This window comes from Triturus cristatus, chromosome 12 (assembly GCF_964204655.1).
Source record: "Triturus cristatus chromosome 12, aTriCri1.1, whole genome shotgun sequence".
NCBI lineage: Eukaryota > Metazoa > Chordata > Amphibia > Caudata > Salamandridae > Triturus > Triturus cristatus.
Genome location: NC_140595.1, coordinates 836311349 through 836330087, shown reverse-complemented (window position 1 = coordinate 836330087; position 18739 = coordinate 836311349). Strand labels below are relative to the sequence as shown.

Below are 18739 nucleotides of genomic sequence, written 5' to 3'. Positions count from 1 at the left end.
TGCTTTGATTCGGTGGACCCACAGCTGAACTGCAGACTTAAGATTCCTTATGCTAGCGGAACAAAAAATGCCACTGGTCTCTGACCGATGAAGAAACCTGGTCGCTAGCTGAAGACACATTAGGTCAACTACTGCGGGGACTTTGGAAACTGTACCTACTCAAGCCTCAAACTAAGGCCTAATAGCAGCACACACTCCTACATCTGAACTCAGCACGCTCACCTAACAAGCAAGAAGATGCCCCAACTGATATTTTACACATGTAAAATTCAACTTCATGTACCTTTATGGCTTTTATTTGCTTGCTCAAAAGGCGCTGGGTTCTATTAATCACACTTTAAATCTATTTCAACTATCTGTTTACTAGGCAATTTGCACTCTGGCGGGTGGCAGCCCCAAACATTATACCCATTCTCGTCTGACTTTACCCAGGCTGAGTGAATCATGATGGGAGGCAAACCTGAGATTTGCATTTTAAAAATACGTAAGCACTTTCAGCACAGCGAGCAGCTTGTAACCGACCTGGCCGAATGTGACAAGTCTGTGTTTTAACTATAATGCTACTCTTTTTAGTCATCTAAGCAACTACAAAAGCTTTATTCGGATATACCTTTTAGCTGCTCTACGTCTGCACGACGTCACCATCAGATATGCATGCGTAGTTCTGTATTTTATTGTGTGTGATAATGGTTTTATCGCACTGCAATGGTTTTCAGTAACTATGCAAATAAATTAAACTTGAAAAGTGTGGGGTTGCAGTTGTTTGAAAAAGAGTTTTTAGTACTGCTTGCCCAACATTGGCTTGTTTGTGTGCGAATACATCTACGCAATAATGTTTTGTGAACGTGTGTGGAGTAGACCATGTTGCTGCTTTGCAAATATCAGCAATAGGAATGTTCCTTAAAAAAGCCATGGAAGCTCCTCTTTTTCCAGTAGAGTGAGCTTTATGAGGAACAGGTAGAAGTCCTTTAGCATAACAAGTTTGGATGCATTTAACTATCCATCTTGAAATGCCGGATTTAGAACCCGCTTTACCCACACGAGGAGGTGCGATGGCAACAAACAATTGTTTCGTTTTTCTGAATGATTTAGTTTTGTCGATATTATACATTAGGGCCCTTTTGACATCTAAAGGGTGTAATGCCCTTTCTACAACAGAGTCTGGGTGCGGGAATAATATGTAAATCAATTGATTGGTTAATATGAAAATCAGAGACTACCTTTGGCTGGAACTTAGGATTTGTTCTAAGTATTACTCTGCCTCTGTAGTTGGAAGGTTGGGCTCCTCAAGGGTTAGTGCCTGTATCTCACCGACTGTGAGAAAGTGCCATCTTCTTGCATGGTATGCCCCCACTTTTTGCTGAATGTACTTTGACTGAGTGTGCCCTGGGCTCCTGCCAATCAGGAACCCAGGGCCTACGTTCCTTCCCTAAAAATTGTGCTGCAACCTAAACCCAAATTGGCAAACCCTGGCCCCACGTCAGCCTCTGGTAAATGGTACCCCAGGTACCCAGGGCCTTGTGACCAGGGAAGGCCCCTAAGGGCTGCAGCACTTATTGTGCCATCCTTAGAGGGCCTGTACCCCGACACACACACACACTGCCCTTGCAGGCTGAGTGTCTGGGTACAGAACAAAACAGAGAATCGACATGGCACACATCGCTGTGTGCCATGCCCACCACACACACTGCCCTGGCATACATCAGCCACCCCTCTAGCTGGGTGCCCTATGCCAGTGGTGTGGGTACAGGTGCATGAGCCCTGTGCCCCTACAGTACCCAGGTCCATTCCTGGGCACTGTAAGTGCAATGCTGCCATTTAAGAGTATATGGTGCTGGGAGATCGTCAACACAAACTCCACAGCACCATGATGGCTCCACTGAAGATTGAGAAGTTTGGTATGAAACTTCTCAAAACATTAAACCCGCACTGATGCCAGTGCAGGATTTAATGTACAATGCACGACAGAGGGCATCTTAGAGGTGCCCCCTGAACCTAACCTACAATCCACGTCTTGTCTGAGGGGCTGCCTAGGCTGCCACACAGCAGACATGTTGCTGGACCCCTGGGTAGAGAGCCATCCACTCTCCTGGGCCTGCAACAATGCACATCCTGGGCGAGGTGCTAGGTCTCCTCCCCGAGGATGGGCAGGGGAAGCTTCAAAGGCATGCCGCCTTTGTGAGCTTCTCCAGGCCACTTGCTGTACTCAGCAACTGGCCCCTACCGGTTCACAACCCCCACTCTGGCGGGAAGACTGGCCGGAAATCCCAAGGAAGGACAGGGGGTGTGCCAGCGTCTACCAACCCCACCCCTCAGGTGGGGGAGGCGAGGTGAAGCACATCCACGGGCTCTCACCATCTTGATGATGGGGAGCCCTGCCCAATCAGGGCTAGGCCACTGCCCCCTCCCACAGGAGAGTGGCAGGATAGGGGGTGTACCCACCCCAGGGCAGGGACCCAGTGGTCCCTGCCCTTTACCTACCTGTAACGCCCCTAAATTTAGTATCCAGGGGCACCCTGAACCTTCCTTCCTTAGATCCAGATTCCAAAACAGCAAAGAAGATCAAGAAGCAAGAAGACCTGCCATGCAGCTGCTAACAAGAGGAAGACACCAACTGCTTTGGCCCCAGCCCTACCGGCCTGTCGACCCTCGAACCTGCTCCTGCTAAATCCCGGCATCTCCTGTGGCCAGCAACCTCACAAAGCCCGGAGGACCTGGCTACCTTGTGACTCTGAGCATCTGGGACTCCCATGAGCAGTGGTACTGCACAAAGCAAGTAACTGACCCCTGTCATCAGCCAGGAACCGCAAACCCTGCACACTCTGCACCCCCCAAACCTGGCCTGTGCTGGAGTGGACAAAGACCACGAGGACATCCCCCCCGGCGACTGTGACTCCGAATCCAGCACCCAAGGACCCACCTCGACGCTCCTGACGCCTGCAGCCTCAGAACCAGGGATCCCCCCCAACCGCGATCAACAGAGGGTAAGATTTCCCCGACACCAAAAGGCACCCCTGCACCCGGCGCTCTGCGGCCCCCTGTGCCCAACTCTTGAGTACCTACCTATCCTCCAACTACCCAACTTACCTCTCAAAGTGGTGGTCGCACCTGAAGAATCTTCGTCCCCAAGCTTGCAGCCTTTGTTCGTTCTTGAGCTTCTCCATTGCAATCCATTGTGCGCCCGACGGCTCAAAATTACCCTACACCCAGCCGCCCGAGTGCCCCTGGCAGTGCAACCTCTACTCCAATCTACTTCCCCATTTTCCCTGAGCAAGTGACCAGGAGCCCAGCTCCCACTGCCGCGTGGCCTGCTAGCCAGCAGCCACCAACCAAGGGCCCCCTGCCTTCCATAGGATAACATTGGGCCTAGCTCACTCTGCACCCGGCTGCCCCTGTGCCGCTGAGGGTGTAACAACTGTACTTACCTGACCCTGGGAGACCCCAGAGTCTATGCCCAGAACCTTAACTCTACCAGTCGAGTACTTACCCAAAAGCCGATAACTCACTTTTCTTCCATAGGGTAACATTGATTGGTTTCACTTGAAAATTCTTCTAAGTGTGGAGTTTCTAAACTTTAAAATATTCACCTAAAATCAACCGAGTAACGAAAACGAAAATACTCACCTGCTATCAGGAGAGATCCCAGTCCTGGATCTTGGTGCCCAGCCCTGACCCTGAAAAGTAATTACAACCATACTTACCGCTAACTCAATTTTCTCCCATAGGAAACCATTGACTGTTTTTTCTGTGAAATTTCTTCTGTCGATTTTTGCAAACTACAAATATTCATTAACAAGCATTGGCATAGCCAATAGGTCTCGCCTTTGGGACCGTATAAGTGTTTAGCCATGCAACAGTTGCATAACTAAATACTTATAAGGTCCCAAAAGCGAGACCTATTGGCTATGCAAAGCGGCCCTGCGGCCGCAAAAGTGATCGCGATCAAACATCAAAGCGGCCGTGCGGCCACGAAAGCGAAAGTAATCGCGGTAAAGCACGGCGCGCGTGCCCGCGCACATGCACTGTAGCTCTAGGCTGGCCTGGTAGCACTTTTTGGAGCCCTCTCAATAAGTCTCGCCAGACCAGCGCATGCGCTGGGTCAGGCAAGACCTAAAAATGGCACCAACTGTGAAAACGTAATTACTTACATGTTTTAGATAGATGTCCCAGTGCTGAGCCTAGGAGCCCACGGGAGTAACGAGAACATACTTTACCTGTAACTTGAATTTTCTTCCATAGGAAACCATTGACTGTTTTTCTGTGAAATTTCTCCAAAGTGTTGATTTTGCAAACTTACAAATATTCGTGAAAAATCGCCTGTATAACAAACGCATTCTCTCAACTGCTTACAGGTGGTACACTAGTGCTGGATCCAGGATCCAACACTGAACTAGAAAAAGTAACAATAACCCCACTTACCTGCTAAGTGAATTTCCTCCCATAGGATAACATTGGTGATTCCATTAGAAAAAGTTTCCAAGTGTCAACTTTTCAAATACCAAAATATTGCTTAAAAATCACAACAGTAACTAAATCGTATTTACTCACCTGTTTCGAGGAACTGTCCCAGGACTGAATCTAGGATCCAGTCCTGGAGTCAGAAAAGTAATCCTTAAAGTAACTAATTGCTTTTAACTTGAAATTTCCATTGAGCTCAATGTATTATTGTGTTTGAAATTGTGTTGCCTATTGCAATCACTGTAACTATTATATTCAAAAGTCTATTGCCCATTCAAGAGTATTTATCTACAGCATCTCAATCGGAGAAAGTATATTTTGATACCTATTGTTGGTTCTAAAATAAAACAACTACCTATTGTTATACAAAAATCATTGGCCTAGAGTTCAGTTCTTGAGTGTGTGAGACCATTTGCTGACTGAGTGAGCAACAAATGGTTTATACTGTCCTATGATACTGCCTTACTGCTCGACCAAGCCACCTCTTTAGAGAGTAAGGTTATATCTAACTTTAGCTTCTGCCAAACCTCTGGGGACAAGGAGCGACCCTTGACCCTGGACCCCGGTTCTGGGTAGGCCGCTCCCCACTCCGCTGCTCATCTTGTGCCACTGCTGCTAGTGCCTTGCTACTACTGTCGCCCCCTGGTACACTGTTGGTTATTTTGGTGTTATCGTGCCTCGTCTCCTTTACCATTTTTTACTGTTTCACAGTTTTTTTTTTCTCCTCCCCCTGGTAAACTGCTGTAAACCCTGTTGTGTTTTTTTACGTGCTGCTCTCCCTTTCCTGCTGTGCCCACTCCTGCTGCTTTTTCCTGCCGATGTCTCCCCTGCAACCCCGCCCCCTCTGCTCCCATTCGCCGTCCCGCTCCCACCTCCCAGCTACTCCTCCCTCCCTAACCCCCTTATATGGAGGCCGTGCAGCGGCCACGCGCGAGCCGCTGGCGTGCCTAAGGCAAGCCCGTCCACGCATGGACTGCACCTAGCGCCAGGACCCCTAGCCCCAGCGAACGCTGTGACGCCCGCCTCTGCTATGACTCCAGCACCCTCCACGCACTCAACGCCGGACGATCACGCACCTGCTTCCTGGCTGCCCCGAAGAGCACCCAAGGACCCTTCTCCTGTCGGAACTGTAGCTTCACCAGCATCCGGCCCGCCAACCCACCTACCGAAGAACCCAACCTCCTCAGATGCATCCTGCTCAACACCCGCTCCGCCCGCAAACACGCCGTCGAACTCGGGGACCTACTCGACACTAACGCCCCAGACGTCGGCTTCCTGACGGAGACCTGGCTGAACCCCTCCTCGGCACCCGACATTGCCATAGCCAGCCCGGAAGGCTACAAGATCACCCGCAAGGACCGCACCAACGGAATAGGAGGAGGAATTGCCATCTTCCACAGAAACACTCTCAAAATCTCGACAGACACCGACGACACCCTCAGCACCGCCGAACACCTGCCCTTCCAGATCCACACCGACCCCAACCCCACCCTCAGAGGCACCCTCATCTACAGACCGCCCCGGACCCCGACCGCAGTTCAGCGACTCCATCGCCGAATTCATCAGCACACACGCCCTCACCTCAACGGACTACATCCTCCTCGGGGACCTGAACTTCCACCTCGAGAACAACGACGACGACGACTCCAACTCCTCCACCCTGATCGACAACCTCGGACAACTCGTCACAACACCTACTCACTCCGCCGGCCACACGCTTGACCCCATCTTCTCAGCAAGCACCCACGTCTTCTTCGACCGCACCACCGAACTCCACTGGACCGACCACCGCTGCATCCACTTCACCGTCTGGAAATCCACCACACACCACCGCACCCAGCAGATGCCCGAGGACCAGCTAACATCCGCCCTCGCCCAGAGCCCACCCGACTGACCCCGACGCCTCAGCTCGCAGCCTCAGACAATGGATCAACGACTGCGCCAACACCCTCGCCCGCTCAAGAAGCCCCGCCCCCCACACCCACACCAGCAAGAGAGCCAGCTGGTTCACCGAAGACCTCCAAGCGAACCTGCCGAAAACTAGGAAAAAACTGGACCTGCGAAAGAACACTGGAAAGCTACACAGCCCACAGGAACATCACCCGCCGACACCACCAACTCATCACATCCGCCAAAAGGACCGCCTTCAGAGACCGCATAGACAACAACGCACACAACAGCAAAGAGCTCTTCAGCATCGTTAAGGAACTCTCCAACCCCATCTCCAACACCAACGACATCCCACGTCACAAGACCTGTGCGACTCGCTGGCCACCTTCTTCCATCACAAAATCGCAGACATCCACGACAGCTTCGATGCCGTCACCACCCCGGCAACCACCGACACCCCCGCTCCCATGACCACCACCACCACCAACCGCCTGGACCAACATCAACGACACCATCAAGATCATGAACACCGTCCACTCCAGATCCCCGGAAGACCCCTACCTACACCACATCTTCAACAAAGAAAGCAGCACCATCGCACCCCACCTCCGAAAAACCATCAACATCGCCTTTGAGACAGCGACCTTCCCGTAGAGCTGGAAGCACGCAGAGATCAACGCCTTACTAAAGAAACCCAAGGCGGACCCCAAGAGCTTCCGACCCATCTCCCTGCTCCCGTTCCCGGCGAAGGTCATCGAAAAGGCCGTCAACAAACAACTGACCAGCTTCCTCGAAGAGAACAACATCCTGGACCCCTCCCAGTCCGGGTTACGCAACAACCACAGCACCGAGACTGCCCTCATCGCCGCCACCGACGACATCAGGATCCTGCTAGACAACGGAGAAACCACGGCCCTCATCCTCCTGGACCGGTCAGCCTCTTTCGACACAGTCTGCCACCACACACTAAGAGCACGCCTCCACGATATCAGAATCCAAGAGAAGGCCCTGGACTGGACCACCTCCTTCCTCTCCGGGAGAACCCAGAGCGTCCACCTCCCCCCCTTTCGCTCCAAAGTCACTGAGATCATCTGCGGCATACCCCAAGGCTCATCCCAACGTTGTTCAACGTCTACATGGGTCCGTTCGCCCACATCGCCCGACGGCACGACCTAACCATCATCTCCTACGCCGACGACACCCAGCTGATCCGCTCGCTCACACCAAGGACCCCCACACCGCCAAAACCAACCTCCACGAAGGAATGAAGGCCGTCGCCGATTGGATGAGGAACAGCCGACTGAAGCTAAACTCCGACAAGACGGAGGTCCTCATCCTCGGCTCCGCCCCCTCGGCCTGGGACAACTCCTGGTGGCCATCGGCACTAGGAGCACCCCCTACACTCACCGACCATGCACGAAACCTAGGGGTCATCCTCGACTCCACACTCTCCATGACGAAGCAGGTCAACACAGTCTCCTCCTCCTACTTCAACACCCTCCGCATGCTTCGCAGATCTTCAAGTGGATCCCCACCGAAACTAGAAGGACGGTCACCCAGGCCCTCGGCAGCAGTAGATTGGACTACGGCAACACACTACGCAGGAGCCCCGCCCAAACTCCTGAAATGGCTCCAACGCATTCAGAACGCCTCCGCACGCCTGATCCTCGACATCCCCCGCCGCAACTACACCACACCACACCCAACCTGAGAGACCTGCACTGGCTCCCCATCAACAAGAGGATAACCTTCAAGCTCCTCACCGACAAGGCACTCCACGACACCGGACCAGCATACCTCAACTGCCGACTCAGCCTCTACACCCCCGCCCGCCAGCTCCGCTCCCTCGCCACTGCCCCCCGCATCCGAAATGTGACCACCGGCGGCAGATCATTCTCCCACCTCACCGCCAAGACGTGGAACACCCTCCCCATCCACCTACAGCAGACCGAAGACCTCCTAACTTTCAGGAGACTCCTCAAGACCTGGCTCTTCGAACAGTAGCAGTGTCTTGTTGCTGTGTCCTGCTTAGAAAGTCCGGAATTGGATTGCTTGTCGCAAGGACATGTTCTACTAGAAGGTGAATGTTGTGATATGGTCTGTGCTAACAGACAATTGGAGCGAGAAATTCCCCCACTGTTTTTGTATGTAATCCATAGCCGTCATTGTCGGTTCGAATGAAGACAACTTCTGTTGTGAGTGAGGTAGGAAGGCTTTCACTGCTAGGTGTACAGCTAGCAGCTCTAGGTGACTGATATGGAGATCCTTGTGTTTGGAGTCCCATGCACCCTGAATTGTGGGGTGGTGGAGAGGTGCACCCCAACCTATTAGGGAAGCATATGCCGGTAGAATTATTTGTGGAACTGGGTCTTGAAACAGCTGCCCTTTGGACAGATTTTGTGGATTCCACCATTGCAGAGAGTGATGTGCAGCTGCCTTCCAACACTAGATCGTGAAGTTGGCCCAGTGACCGAGTCCATTGATGAGAAAGACATTCTTATAGAGGTCTCATGTGGGGCTATTGAAATACAAGATGCCACTGTTCCCAGAAGCGGCAGAAATATTCTGGCTGGGATTGGACTCCCTGCTTGAAACTGTTGAATTAGTCTTACTATGTTGTGTGTTCTGTCTGCATTTGGGTATGCCAATGCTGAATGTGTGTTGAGCATGGCCCCTAGGTACGATTGTATGTTGGCTGGTTGTAGATGTGACTTTTGTAGGTTGATGGTAAACCCTAGTCGATGTAACAAAGTTAGGGTTTGTGGAGTATTGTGCTTGCAAAGGCTGAGACGGATTGTTTGTATTAACCAGTGGTCTAATTATGGAAATACATGCATGTTTTTTCTGCAGAGATGTGCTGCTATCAACGTTAGACATTTTGTGAATACCGGTGGTGCGGTTGTAATCCCGAAGGAAAGAACCTTGAATTGATAATGTTTTCCCTGAAACAGAAATCTTAGGATATTTTCTGTGAGTGGGACGAACAGGTATATGGAAGTAGGTGTCCTTTATATCTACGGCAGCCATGAAGTCTCCCTTTTGTAATAAAGGAATGATCTTTTGAGGGGTGACAATGTGGAAGTGGTTCTGATAGGATGTAATGACTTAAAGGTCCGAGATCGAGACTGGGTCGTAGTGACCCATCTTTTTTGGGAATAAGGAAGTATAGTGAATGCACTCCTGTTCCCTGAAACGGTTTTGGAACTGGTTCTATTGCTCCTTTTTGTAACAGAACTTATTTCTTGTTGCAGGAGAATTTGATGTTGACTGGGCAGTTTGTGTTTGCGTGGTGGAATATTTGGAGGAGTTGTATCGAGCTTCAGACAGTAACCATGTTGGATAATATCCAACACCCATTGATCTATTGTAATCGATTTCCAAGTGGTGAGAAATTGTTGAAGACAGCCTTGACAGGTATTAAGTGGTCTGGGGTTATGGGGGAATGGGAAGGAAGTCATCGTTTGTAATTGGCATTTGAGGAACGGGTATTATTTCCTCTGCCTCTTCCTTTAAAATTGTTCCCTCTATACGAACCCCTGTAATAGGCTTTTGAAGTACAGGTTTTTCCTTGTGTTTTTATATGCCAACCCAGTGGTATCTGTGGTAGCAGATCTTGCAGCTTGTAATTGGCTCTACAAAAGGAACCAAGGTATGTGTTTGTTTGTAGAGACCCCATTGATTTTGCGACCTCTTGGTCTTTCATCATTTTCAAGGGCTGTATCGATTTGAGGTCCAAAAAGATGTTCCATGTCAAAAAGTAGATTTAGTATAGGCTGTTGTACCTCAGGCTTAAATACTAAAATCCGTAGCCATGCATGCCTACGATAAGGGATATTGGTGTTTATACCTCTGGCAGTGGTGTCAACTGCATCTAATGCAGACTTAATAGAATTATTGGTAAAGAGTTTCCGCTCGTTCATTTCCGGTCCCCTTTTTCTGTGCTCTACTGGGAGGTGTTAGAGGAGCCCCTCCATATCTTCCCAGTGGGTTCGGTCGTATCTTGTTACTAGAGCTGGACTGTTGGCTATACGTCAATGATTAGCTGCTTGTGCAGCAACACGTTTTCCAGAAGCATCTATTAGCTTTGATTCTTTTTCTGGAGGTGGTGCGTCTCCTGATGTTTGGGAGCTAGCCCTTTTCCTTGCGTTTGAGACTACTAAGGAGTCTGGGGTTAACAGACCTTTAATAATGGTAGGGTCTGATTGTGCTGCCTTCTATTTTTTGTCAATGCGTGGTGTTATTATTCTAACTTTGACAGGGTCATTAAAAATGTTGTCTGCGTGACAAGTCATGACTTTAAGTAATTGTACATATTGTGCCCCTCTTTTTGCATTAGACAAAGTCTCAAAAAGGAAATGCTCTTCTATTGAATCCTATTATAAGGGGACCTGTTGGAAAGTTGCTGCACATGCTATTAAATCCTGATATGCAGAGGCATTATCGGGTGGTGATGGTCTTGTGGGATATAGATCAGGGTCTGTCTCCCCTTGTGGTTCAAGGTCTTAATAATTTCAAGCATCCAGTGGGTGAATGTTTTCAGAAATGTCCTGATCATCTTCTCCTATTAGTGATTTGTCTCCTCAATCACCTGCCTCAGATAAATGTAGTGAGCGAGGTGGCGGTGGTGTAGGTGAAGATGGAACAAGGATGTGAAACGGGCTGATAGCAACATCCTTCTTCATTTTTAAGGGGATAATAGGAACATCCAAAGCTTCTTCAAAAGGCAACTGCTTTTTTGAAGATTGTTGTTTTGCTGGCTGGAGCTCTATACTTTTAGATCCAGGACGAATCTGGAGTTTCTGTTGTTTCGGGTTCAGCCGTTCTTGAAATTGCTAAAAAATTGACTACGGTGGAGATTTTGGTCCGAGAACTTGAGCTGTGGTCGGATTTGAAAATTAAAGTTTGTGTTTCGGTGAAGAGACCGAAGATCGAGGGGATGTAGGTCCCAGTGTGGAGGAGGCCCCGGCTGTAGTCTGAACTTTCGGAGACCCTAAAGAATCAAATAGAGCCCGAAGGAGTCTCGAACAGGAGTGTGAGAAATTACATCTGAACCCGTTGGGGTTCTGAAGACGGCCTTGATGACCATGCACAGTATTACCAAGAAGGGAAGTCACACAGCCTTGAAGAAAATTTCTTGGAACAAAAACAACTTACAATCATCAGAGTCCAACACTATATGGCGGACTTATGCAAAGCATGTGTATCTATAGCACATATGCTTCAAACAAACCATTTCGGCAACAAATCAGGTAATGTACTCCATAGACTGGCCATCAGCATTATACAACCCCAAGCGGTCCTGAGCATCAGACACAGGGCCAACACCATGAGAACACATTCACAGGACATCACAGAAGCCTTTGCAGCTTCATATCAAATGCTATATGCCCAGCACACTCCACCCAGGCTCAACTTAGCAACTGCATCGCTGAGAATTTCCAATTTAACCATTATCCAGAAAAGGTAAGGAACTATTAGATTATCCCACAACATTACTGGAGCTTGCAGAAGCAACAGCTGCTCTGCAATTTGGGAAAAATGCCTGGCCCTAATGGCTTCCCAGTTTATTTCTTTTAAATACCAGTTCTTAATCCCATATATATTCACTCACCATACGGAGACTAGATTCAGAAAGGCTGCTGCCCTGAATATATGCAGGAAGCCACCATTGTAGTCCTGCATAAGCTCTGGAGACCGCCGAACCGGTGCTCCTCATACTGCCCCATATACCTTATCAATGTAAAAATGAAGATCTATGCGAAGATCCTAGCGAAAAGGTTAATATAAGTCACCACCTCCTCAATGTGTCCTTGTGTACCGCAACTGGTGCTCATGTAAAGAGCTCTGATATCCGATACCTTCATGTCAAGTTTGTGCTATATAAAACTCTAAGAAAGAAAAACAAAAAAGGCTATTTAATTGCCAAGCTGTACATGGCCAAACAATGGAAGACGACAAATCCCAACCCATTCTATAGGAATAGAAACAGGACATGGATCACTGCTACACACTTGAAAAGGCAGTTTACACTGGAAAAGGGTGACCCGCAAACATGATCGAATCTGGAGACCATGGCAAAGCACAAGGTAGCCCTACACTTACTTGACACACGATGGCCAACTGGTGCATGAAACCAGCAGTACTCCATTCCTTGTCGCAACCCACTCAATATATATAGATGTCTGGAATTAATGTAAACTATATTTCAATTACCTACATCGCGCACGTTAACCCAGCCTATTTAACTTGTTATCTAAACCTTAACATAAAGAAAGGGTTGGGCATTCCATATTGTGGCACACCCTATCTATACACCTTAAACTCAACAAGACTTCCTGAACTTCTGGCCAGGTCCAAGAATTAATTTTTCTACTTCACCTTTAGCGCAAACTCGACCTGAAGCGCTTTACATGATCACCAGTTGTGTTAAAGACGGACTCATTCATTTTTGTTAAGCACAAGTGATTTGCCCAGAATCACTGGATGTTGAGCGTCCCTGCCGAGACTCGAAACTAGTTCCCCAGCTTGGAGGTCAACTGATCTGTTAAGCCACATCCTCTGAGCTCGACACTTTGAGACTATCCATTCCACCAGTCTAGTCACATGTCCAAGACCAGATAAAACCATTCCCGCCTTGTAGCCAGTGCACCTCTTTCTTGATCTCTCAGAAGGCTTCATTACTGAATCTAGAGTGTTATTACGGTCTTATCTTCAAGAATTATTCTTGTGGCCGCAATCTTCATGTACTTCCAACTCATAAAATTGTCAGGTGAGGGGGCAAAGGAGAAATGCCTAAATATAAATGTCTGATGAATCCTCTATGTTTGAAAGCTACAGAAGGGGGGCCTTTAACAGCAGCCACAACCCCAGAATATCAAATCAGGAACTTGTGGTCCACTTATCAAAAGCCACCAAGAGGATGAACAGAATCCCAGCATATTCCTCTTCCCTTCGATTCACGGTACACTACCAACGTCTACGTCTGCCAACTTTCAACCTTTCATCTCTTAGCTCTGCACCTTTCTTCCGAATTGAATTGCGACATTAATCTGGCATTTGCTACATTCCTAAATGGAGTTGAACTCCTATGTATATTGTTGCATCGTTCCATGCAAGGAATGCCATGAATCTCACCCTGTCTCGGCATGTAACCTCCCAATCCACTACCGATAGACTGTGTGCACAGAAACTGCCCGGATCATGGGTGCAGTGAAGAACTGAGGCAATTTCACCCTCAACTACAAGGCACTGAAAGATCAAACAGACAAAAGCACCACTTAATCCATGAAATGTTCTCACATCCTTACAAACCCTCTGCAGCGCCCCACAGAATGGCAAAATAGGAAACCATAAGTAGGAAGAGGGGCTTCCGAGGAACTAAACTGGGTTCAACTGAAGCCCTACACAATACAAAGGGAGATATTAGGTGGGACGAGAGAACCAGTTCCAGTGCTACAAGTAACTGGTAAGAAACTTCAGTTCTGCAGAATATATAATCTAAAATGCCTCATTGTGGCGAAAAACCAAAACATGTAGAGTAAAAATAAAGGCTGTCTGAAGGAGATCAAACTACAAGCACAGAGAGGACAGACTCTGAAAACAGAAGAGTGAGAAACACTTCCTCCTACACTGTCCCACATGCAAAGAAACCCAGGACATCTACTTCTCAACATTTTGCAAGTTAGAAAAATCAAGAAGAAAAATGGGCATTATTCTAGGAGACCATTCCTAAATAGCAGAGAGGGCGGCATTAGAGGTCTGTGCAAATCACCAAAAGATAGGACTTCCAAACAGCCTGGAAACTGAAACCACCACCACAAACAGGCTAAAACTCAATATAATTTGCAGAATTACTTTGGTAACACTGGTTTGAAGTCTTATGGAAAGAAAATGCCATCATATTGTTACTTCTACACAACATCCAACAACATTGAAATAGTTGTAAGTCGATAAAGGTGAAAAACATGAAAATCATGCAAGACCAGAGGGAATAAACAGATCAAACTGAAAACAAAACAAAAAAAAATAACGGAGAAATAGCAGCTCTTTCTAGAAAGAAATTGAAACATCAGCAGAGTACAAAGCAAATGTAGGCTTGGTTGATAGTACAGATTAGAAAGTAGATGTATGTTTCATACGATGATACAAACAGGGCGGGTGTAACCTGTTTATGTGCTGAGGGTGTCGGAGAGGACACCTCAGCATTGGGAGTTATTTTCTCAGGGCCACACACTACTGGTTCCAAAGCCCACTACCTATAGCAAATGTATTTTCACTCCTTGGCTTTCAGAACTGTTCTGAAGGGTTTGGTATTGTTTGGGGGCACATCGGATAGCAGAAGCCCTTGGCAGACTCTACCTTTGCCTGATGGTTTCCATTTCTAGATTGTGTTCCGTACTATCCTGTTACCACCAATCTTTATATGCAACTGCGCCTCAATACGATCTGAGGCACAAGAGAATGGCTAGCAGTGCTTTTCAAACACATAATAAATACATTTCCCTGCTAACGATCTCAGTGGAACCATAAGGTAAAGTAAACAAAAGAAACTGTTACGGTCGACTTATAAATGCGCTTCCGACAATAAGTAATGGATAAACAGTTGAGAAAGCCCTTAGAACCCTCCCACTCAGAGCAGCACAAGTCATTATTAAGGGCAGCAAATAATGAATATGTTAAGCCTTAGGTAAATTGTTCCTTGTAATGACTGTGCCAGAACAGAAGCACACACCCAATTCCAACTTCAGGCCTGGTGTCGCCCAGGTTTAACTGCATCCATGTTTGATGCTGTATTGAAACCTGCTACCAAGGAGAGCAGGACTCCTACCACCACAGTGTACGCACTTCGATCAATGGGTGCAAGGATACCCGCAAAGACCTGCTAGAGTGACAAGTCAGAGTTTCCTACTTTTGGCGTTCTCCCAATATCCCCTTTTCTCGGACACAATATTGCTCTCAGTCCCAGATCTTTCGACCTGCACTAGGGAGCTGCAGCTGCCACCACGAAACCCTACAACCGCCCCCTCACCCCACCCTCCCTGGCCCTCCCCAGACTCAATTTGCCCACTGGACCTTCAGTTTCCTCTTTTCTTCAGCTTTTTGAGGGTCCCACTCCTCTCCGCTGCGATAGGCTTCCAGCTCCTCATCTGATGGTGCAAATTCCTGCCAAAAAATGGGATTTATATGTAAAATATACATCTCACTATAGACACACATTTCAGATTAGTGACTTGTAATGGTAATTTCCCAATTCTAAATATTCACAACTGCATGTTTAATATGTAATGCTGTGAAACTTCATATCCAGAATATATAGCAAGAAAAAAATGAAATATCAGTCTGGATGCCAGATTATTTCATAGTGGTGGCTGCATGAATCTTGAATATGCAAAGAGTCGATCTGCAGAAACCCACCCTCGTTCTGACTTCTTGGAAGGAACTAAAACAGCTAGTGCAACTTGAATTGCTGATTTACCACTTCTTGCAGACCGGCCATTGCAATGACATTCCCAGAGACAATGGTTAATATGGTGACAAGTATTACTAGATTTCAGGTGCCATGATTTTGGATGGGGAAGTCAGTAAAAAGGTCCAAAATCTCAAAGTAGCATTTGTGCGGAGCTTGAACAAAACAAAATGGTTTAATTGTAGGAATATTTTGCAGCTTGGAAGTATTATCTGGGTTCACATGCATTATTAGTCACGAAGTTGTTCTGACCGGAATTGTATCCTTACACTGTTTTTTCTCCTTTCTCTGGGCATTGTGAATCATTTGGTGGGTATCTCCATTCCTTTGTGATTTCAGAAGTACGCCCCTGAAGTCCCCATGCATCTCTGCCACCTTAAGATTGGTTTCCTCCTTTTGGTCAGCTGTAGTCTTTGGGCTTCTTACTTTTCTTTGGGTACTCCCTTTTCCCTCTTAATTTCAAGCCACACCTCATTTCTGGGGAGGCAGCAGGGTCCAGAAAATTCTACAAGCTGCAAAACTACTCCCACAGGTCAGTAAGCATGAATCTTCTCTGGATTCACATGCCGAGCATAGGTTGGGTAGCGGAATTACCCCTTCCCATGGGAGGTTCAGCTGAAATGAATATGTGCCTTTCGGAACAGGTGTCTTAGCACTTTAAGTCCATCATGTGCTTCTCCATTAGCTTAATGGTCTACACAATAGTGTTTTGTGCAAATGTGCAGGCGACCACGGTTCCGCCATGCAGATGTTTATGGATGTGATAGCAATGAATGAGAGTGTGACTTCCTTTGTCTTGAGGAGGGCACTCTTGGTTTCTCCTCTAATGCTATTCCTGCTATCTTGTTTCCATAGTCTGCGCTATCCACCCCGCTGTGGTCCCTTTTGTGACTTGGGAACACTCTTTTACTGATGCAAAGGACATGAAGAACTGACTTTCCTTCCTCTTCCTGCTTTGTTACTCTCAGTTAATACAGGACAACCCTTTGGACATCTGGTGTGCGTAGAACCTTTCTGCTTGCGTCCTAGGCTGTTGGAAAAAAGGCTGTGGTTGTACTGCTTGGTTAACATGGAAGTGCTGAATGACCTTTGGGAGAAATTATGAGTTTGTTCTTGTGACCACCCTGTCCCTATGTATTTTGAGGTAAGGTTCTTACTCCTTGTATTGTGAGGGCCTGTAGCTCTCTCGCCCTACGCAGTGAAGTGATGGCAACCAAGAATGCAGTCTTGGTCTGATCTGGAGGAGCTCCTTAACTTCAGTTCATTGAAGGCAAAACCATAGACGTAGGGAGTTGAAGGATAACAAGAAGACACAGATCTACTGCTCCTCATACATCAATATTCCAGAAACCTTTGATCTGTTGCGTCGGGCATGGGAAGGTGATCCAAGTCCACTGTCTGATGAGGACGCTATTGCATCACAGTGTTGATTGCGACAAGAAAAGTACCTACATCGTACTTACCTTAAGGGAGACAGGTTGTGGAACTTTGGAGCGATAACCTCACTGCTGTGCCAGAGATGCATTTCACATACCAATGCCACCCATGCACACAATATGGGGCTGTAGAGGGATTAACCCTTTTTAGGAGGGAGTGCTTACTTCTTTAAGTGTTAAGTAGTTGTGTCACACTTTGTACATGGGTTTTGAAGAAGGTTTTTCTTTCGAGGACTAGGGATGATTTCTTAGAGTTTAGGTAGAATCTCAAACTGTGCAAAGTTTGCATCACTGTGCGTATGCTTTTTGATACGGTGTCAGCAAATTCGCCTTTAATCAGCGAATTGTCCGAGTAAAAATACACATGTATCCCTTGTCTTCTCAAGTGAGCTGCTACCAAACCAAGACATTTTGGAAACATCCTTTGTGCCTTGACTTGGTAATGCACATTGTCTACCACAAACATGAAACACTGTTGTGCCAGCTGTTTATCGGAACATGCAGATAGGCGTCCTTGAAATCTATAGTCACTTTTTAGGTCTCGCGCCTAGCGTTGCAGTGTGCAGCACTGCTCGAGCAGAGAGATCCCTTTTGTGGGGGGTTTCAAATATCGCCCTAGGAATCGCATACGCTTGTGCTTTTCCTTTTGTGCCCCGCTATTGGCCTTTGCGTGCGTGTTTTTTACCAAGAGCACGCAATAGGCCAAAGGCGGGCGCATTGCTCCGCCCATGGCCTATTTGTGTCTATTAAGCGCACCAAAGGCCATGTGGTTTCAATTATCATGCCCAGACACGGACGCGATAACTGAAACCACATGTTTAGCTGTGGCGCCCGCACCACTCGCGGGCGTGTTTTTTCTATAGCAATAGTGATCGCGCACTGCCGCTTGTTTGGTCACTGTGTAACAGTAATCCCGTCTTCCTGTTGGGTGGCTCGTTTTCTTCCTCCTTCTCTTTCTTCCTCCTTCTCTCTCTTTCTTGCTTTTGCGTTTCTAATCTTCCTCTCGCATTTTACTCCATTCTTTGGTCTCTGTGTATTGCTACTCCCATCTCCCTGTTGCGCAGCTCGTTTTCTTCCTCCTTCTCTCTCCATTTCGTGCTGTGCGTTTCCTCCTCCTTGTCTTTCATTCTTATAATCTACTTCATTCTCTCACTTTTTGCTCTATTTCTTGGGCTCTCTGTGTATCTCTCGTTTTCTTCTTTCTCCCGCACACGTGTTACTTCCCCTCTCTCCATTTCCTCTTTTCTCTCCACTTCTACCTCTGCCACTCTTTTTCCTCTGCCTCTACACTCTGTCTCTTTCTCCGTCTCCCCTCTTTCACTCATCCTCGCCCCCTCCTCTCCCTCTCACGCCACCCTCCGCCCGTGCCCCTCTCTTGTCTAGTTTCCTCATAGATGTCACTCACATCTGTGGTACTTGGGAGTTCACGGACTGGGCTCTGTGCTTTTTGGCAGGTTGTGTGGTCGAGGTGTGGAGGGGGGTATCGCCC

At 47.7% G+C, this 18739-nt stretch overlaps 1 protein-coding gene across 1 annotated transcript in view; it reads right to left on the bottom strand.

Annotated features, from left to right (window-relative positions):
- SPAG7 (sperm associated antigen 7) overlaps positions 1-18739 on the bottom strand; it is a 154973-nt gene that overhangs the window by 52346 nt on the left and 83888 nt on the right. The window contains exon 5 of the mRNA XM_085636705.1: positions 15421-15510. Within this exon, the coding sequence (XP_085492831.1) occupies positions 15421-15510 (90 nt within the window). The remainder of the gene's footprint in view (positions 1-15420; positions 15511-18739) is intronic.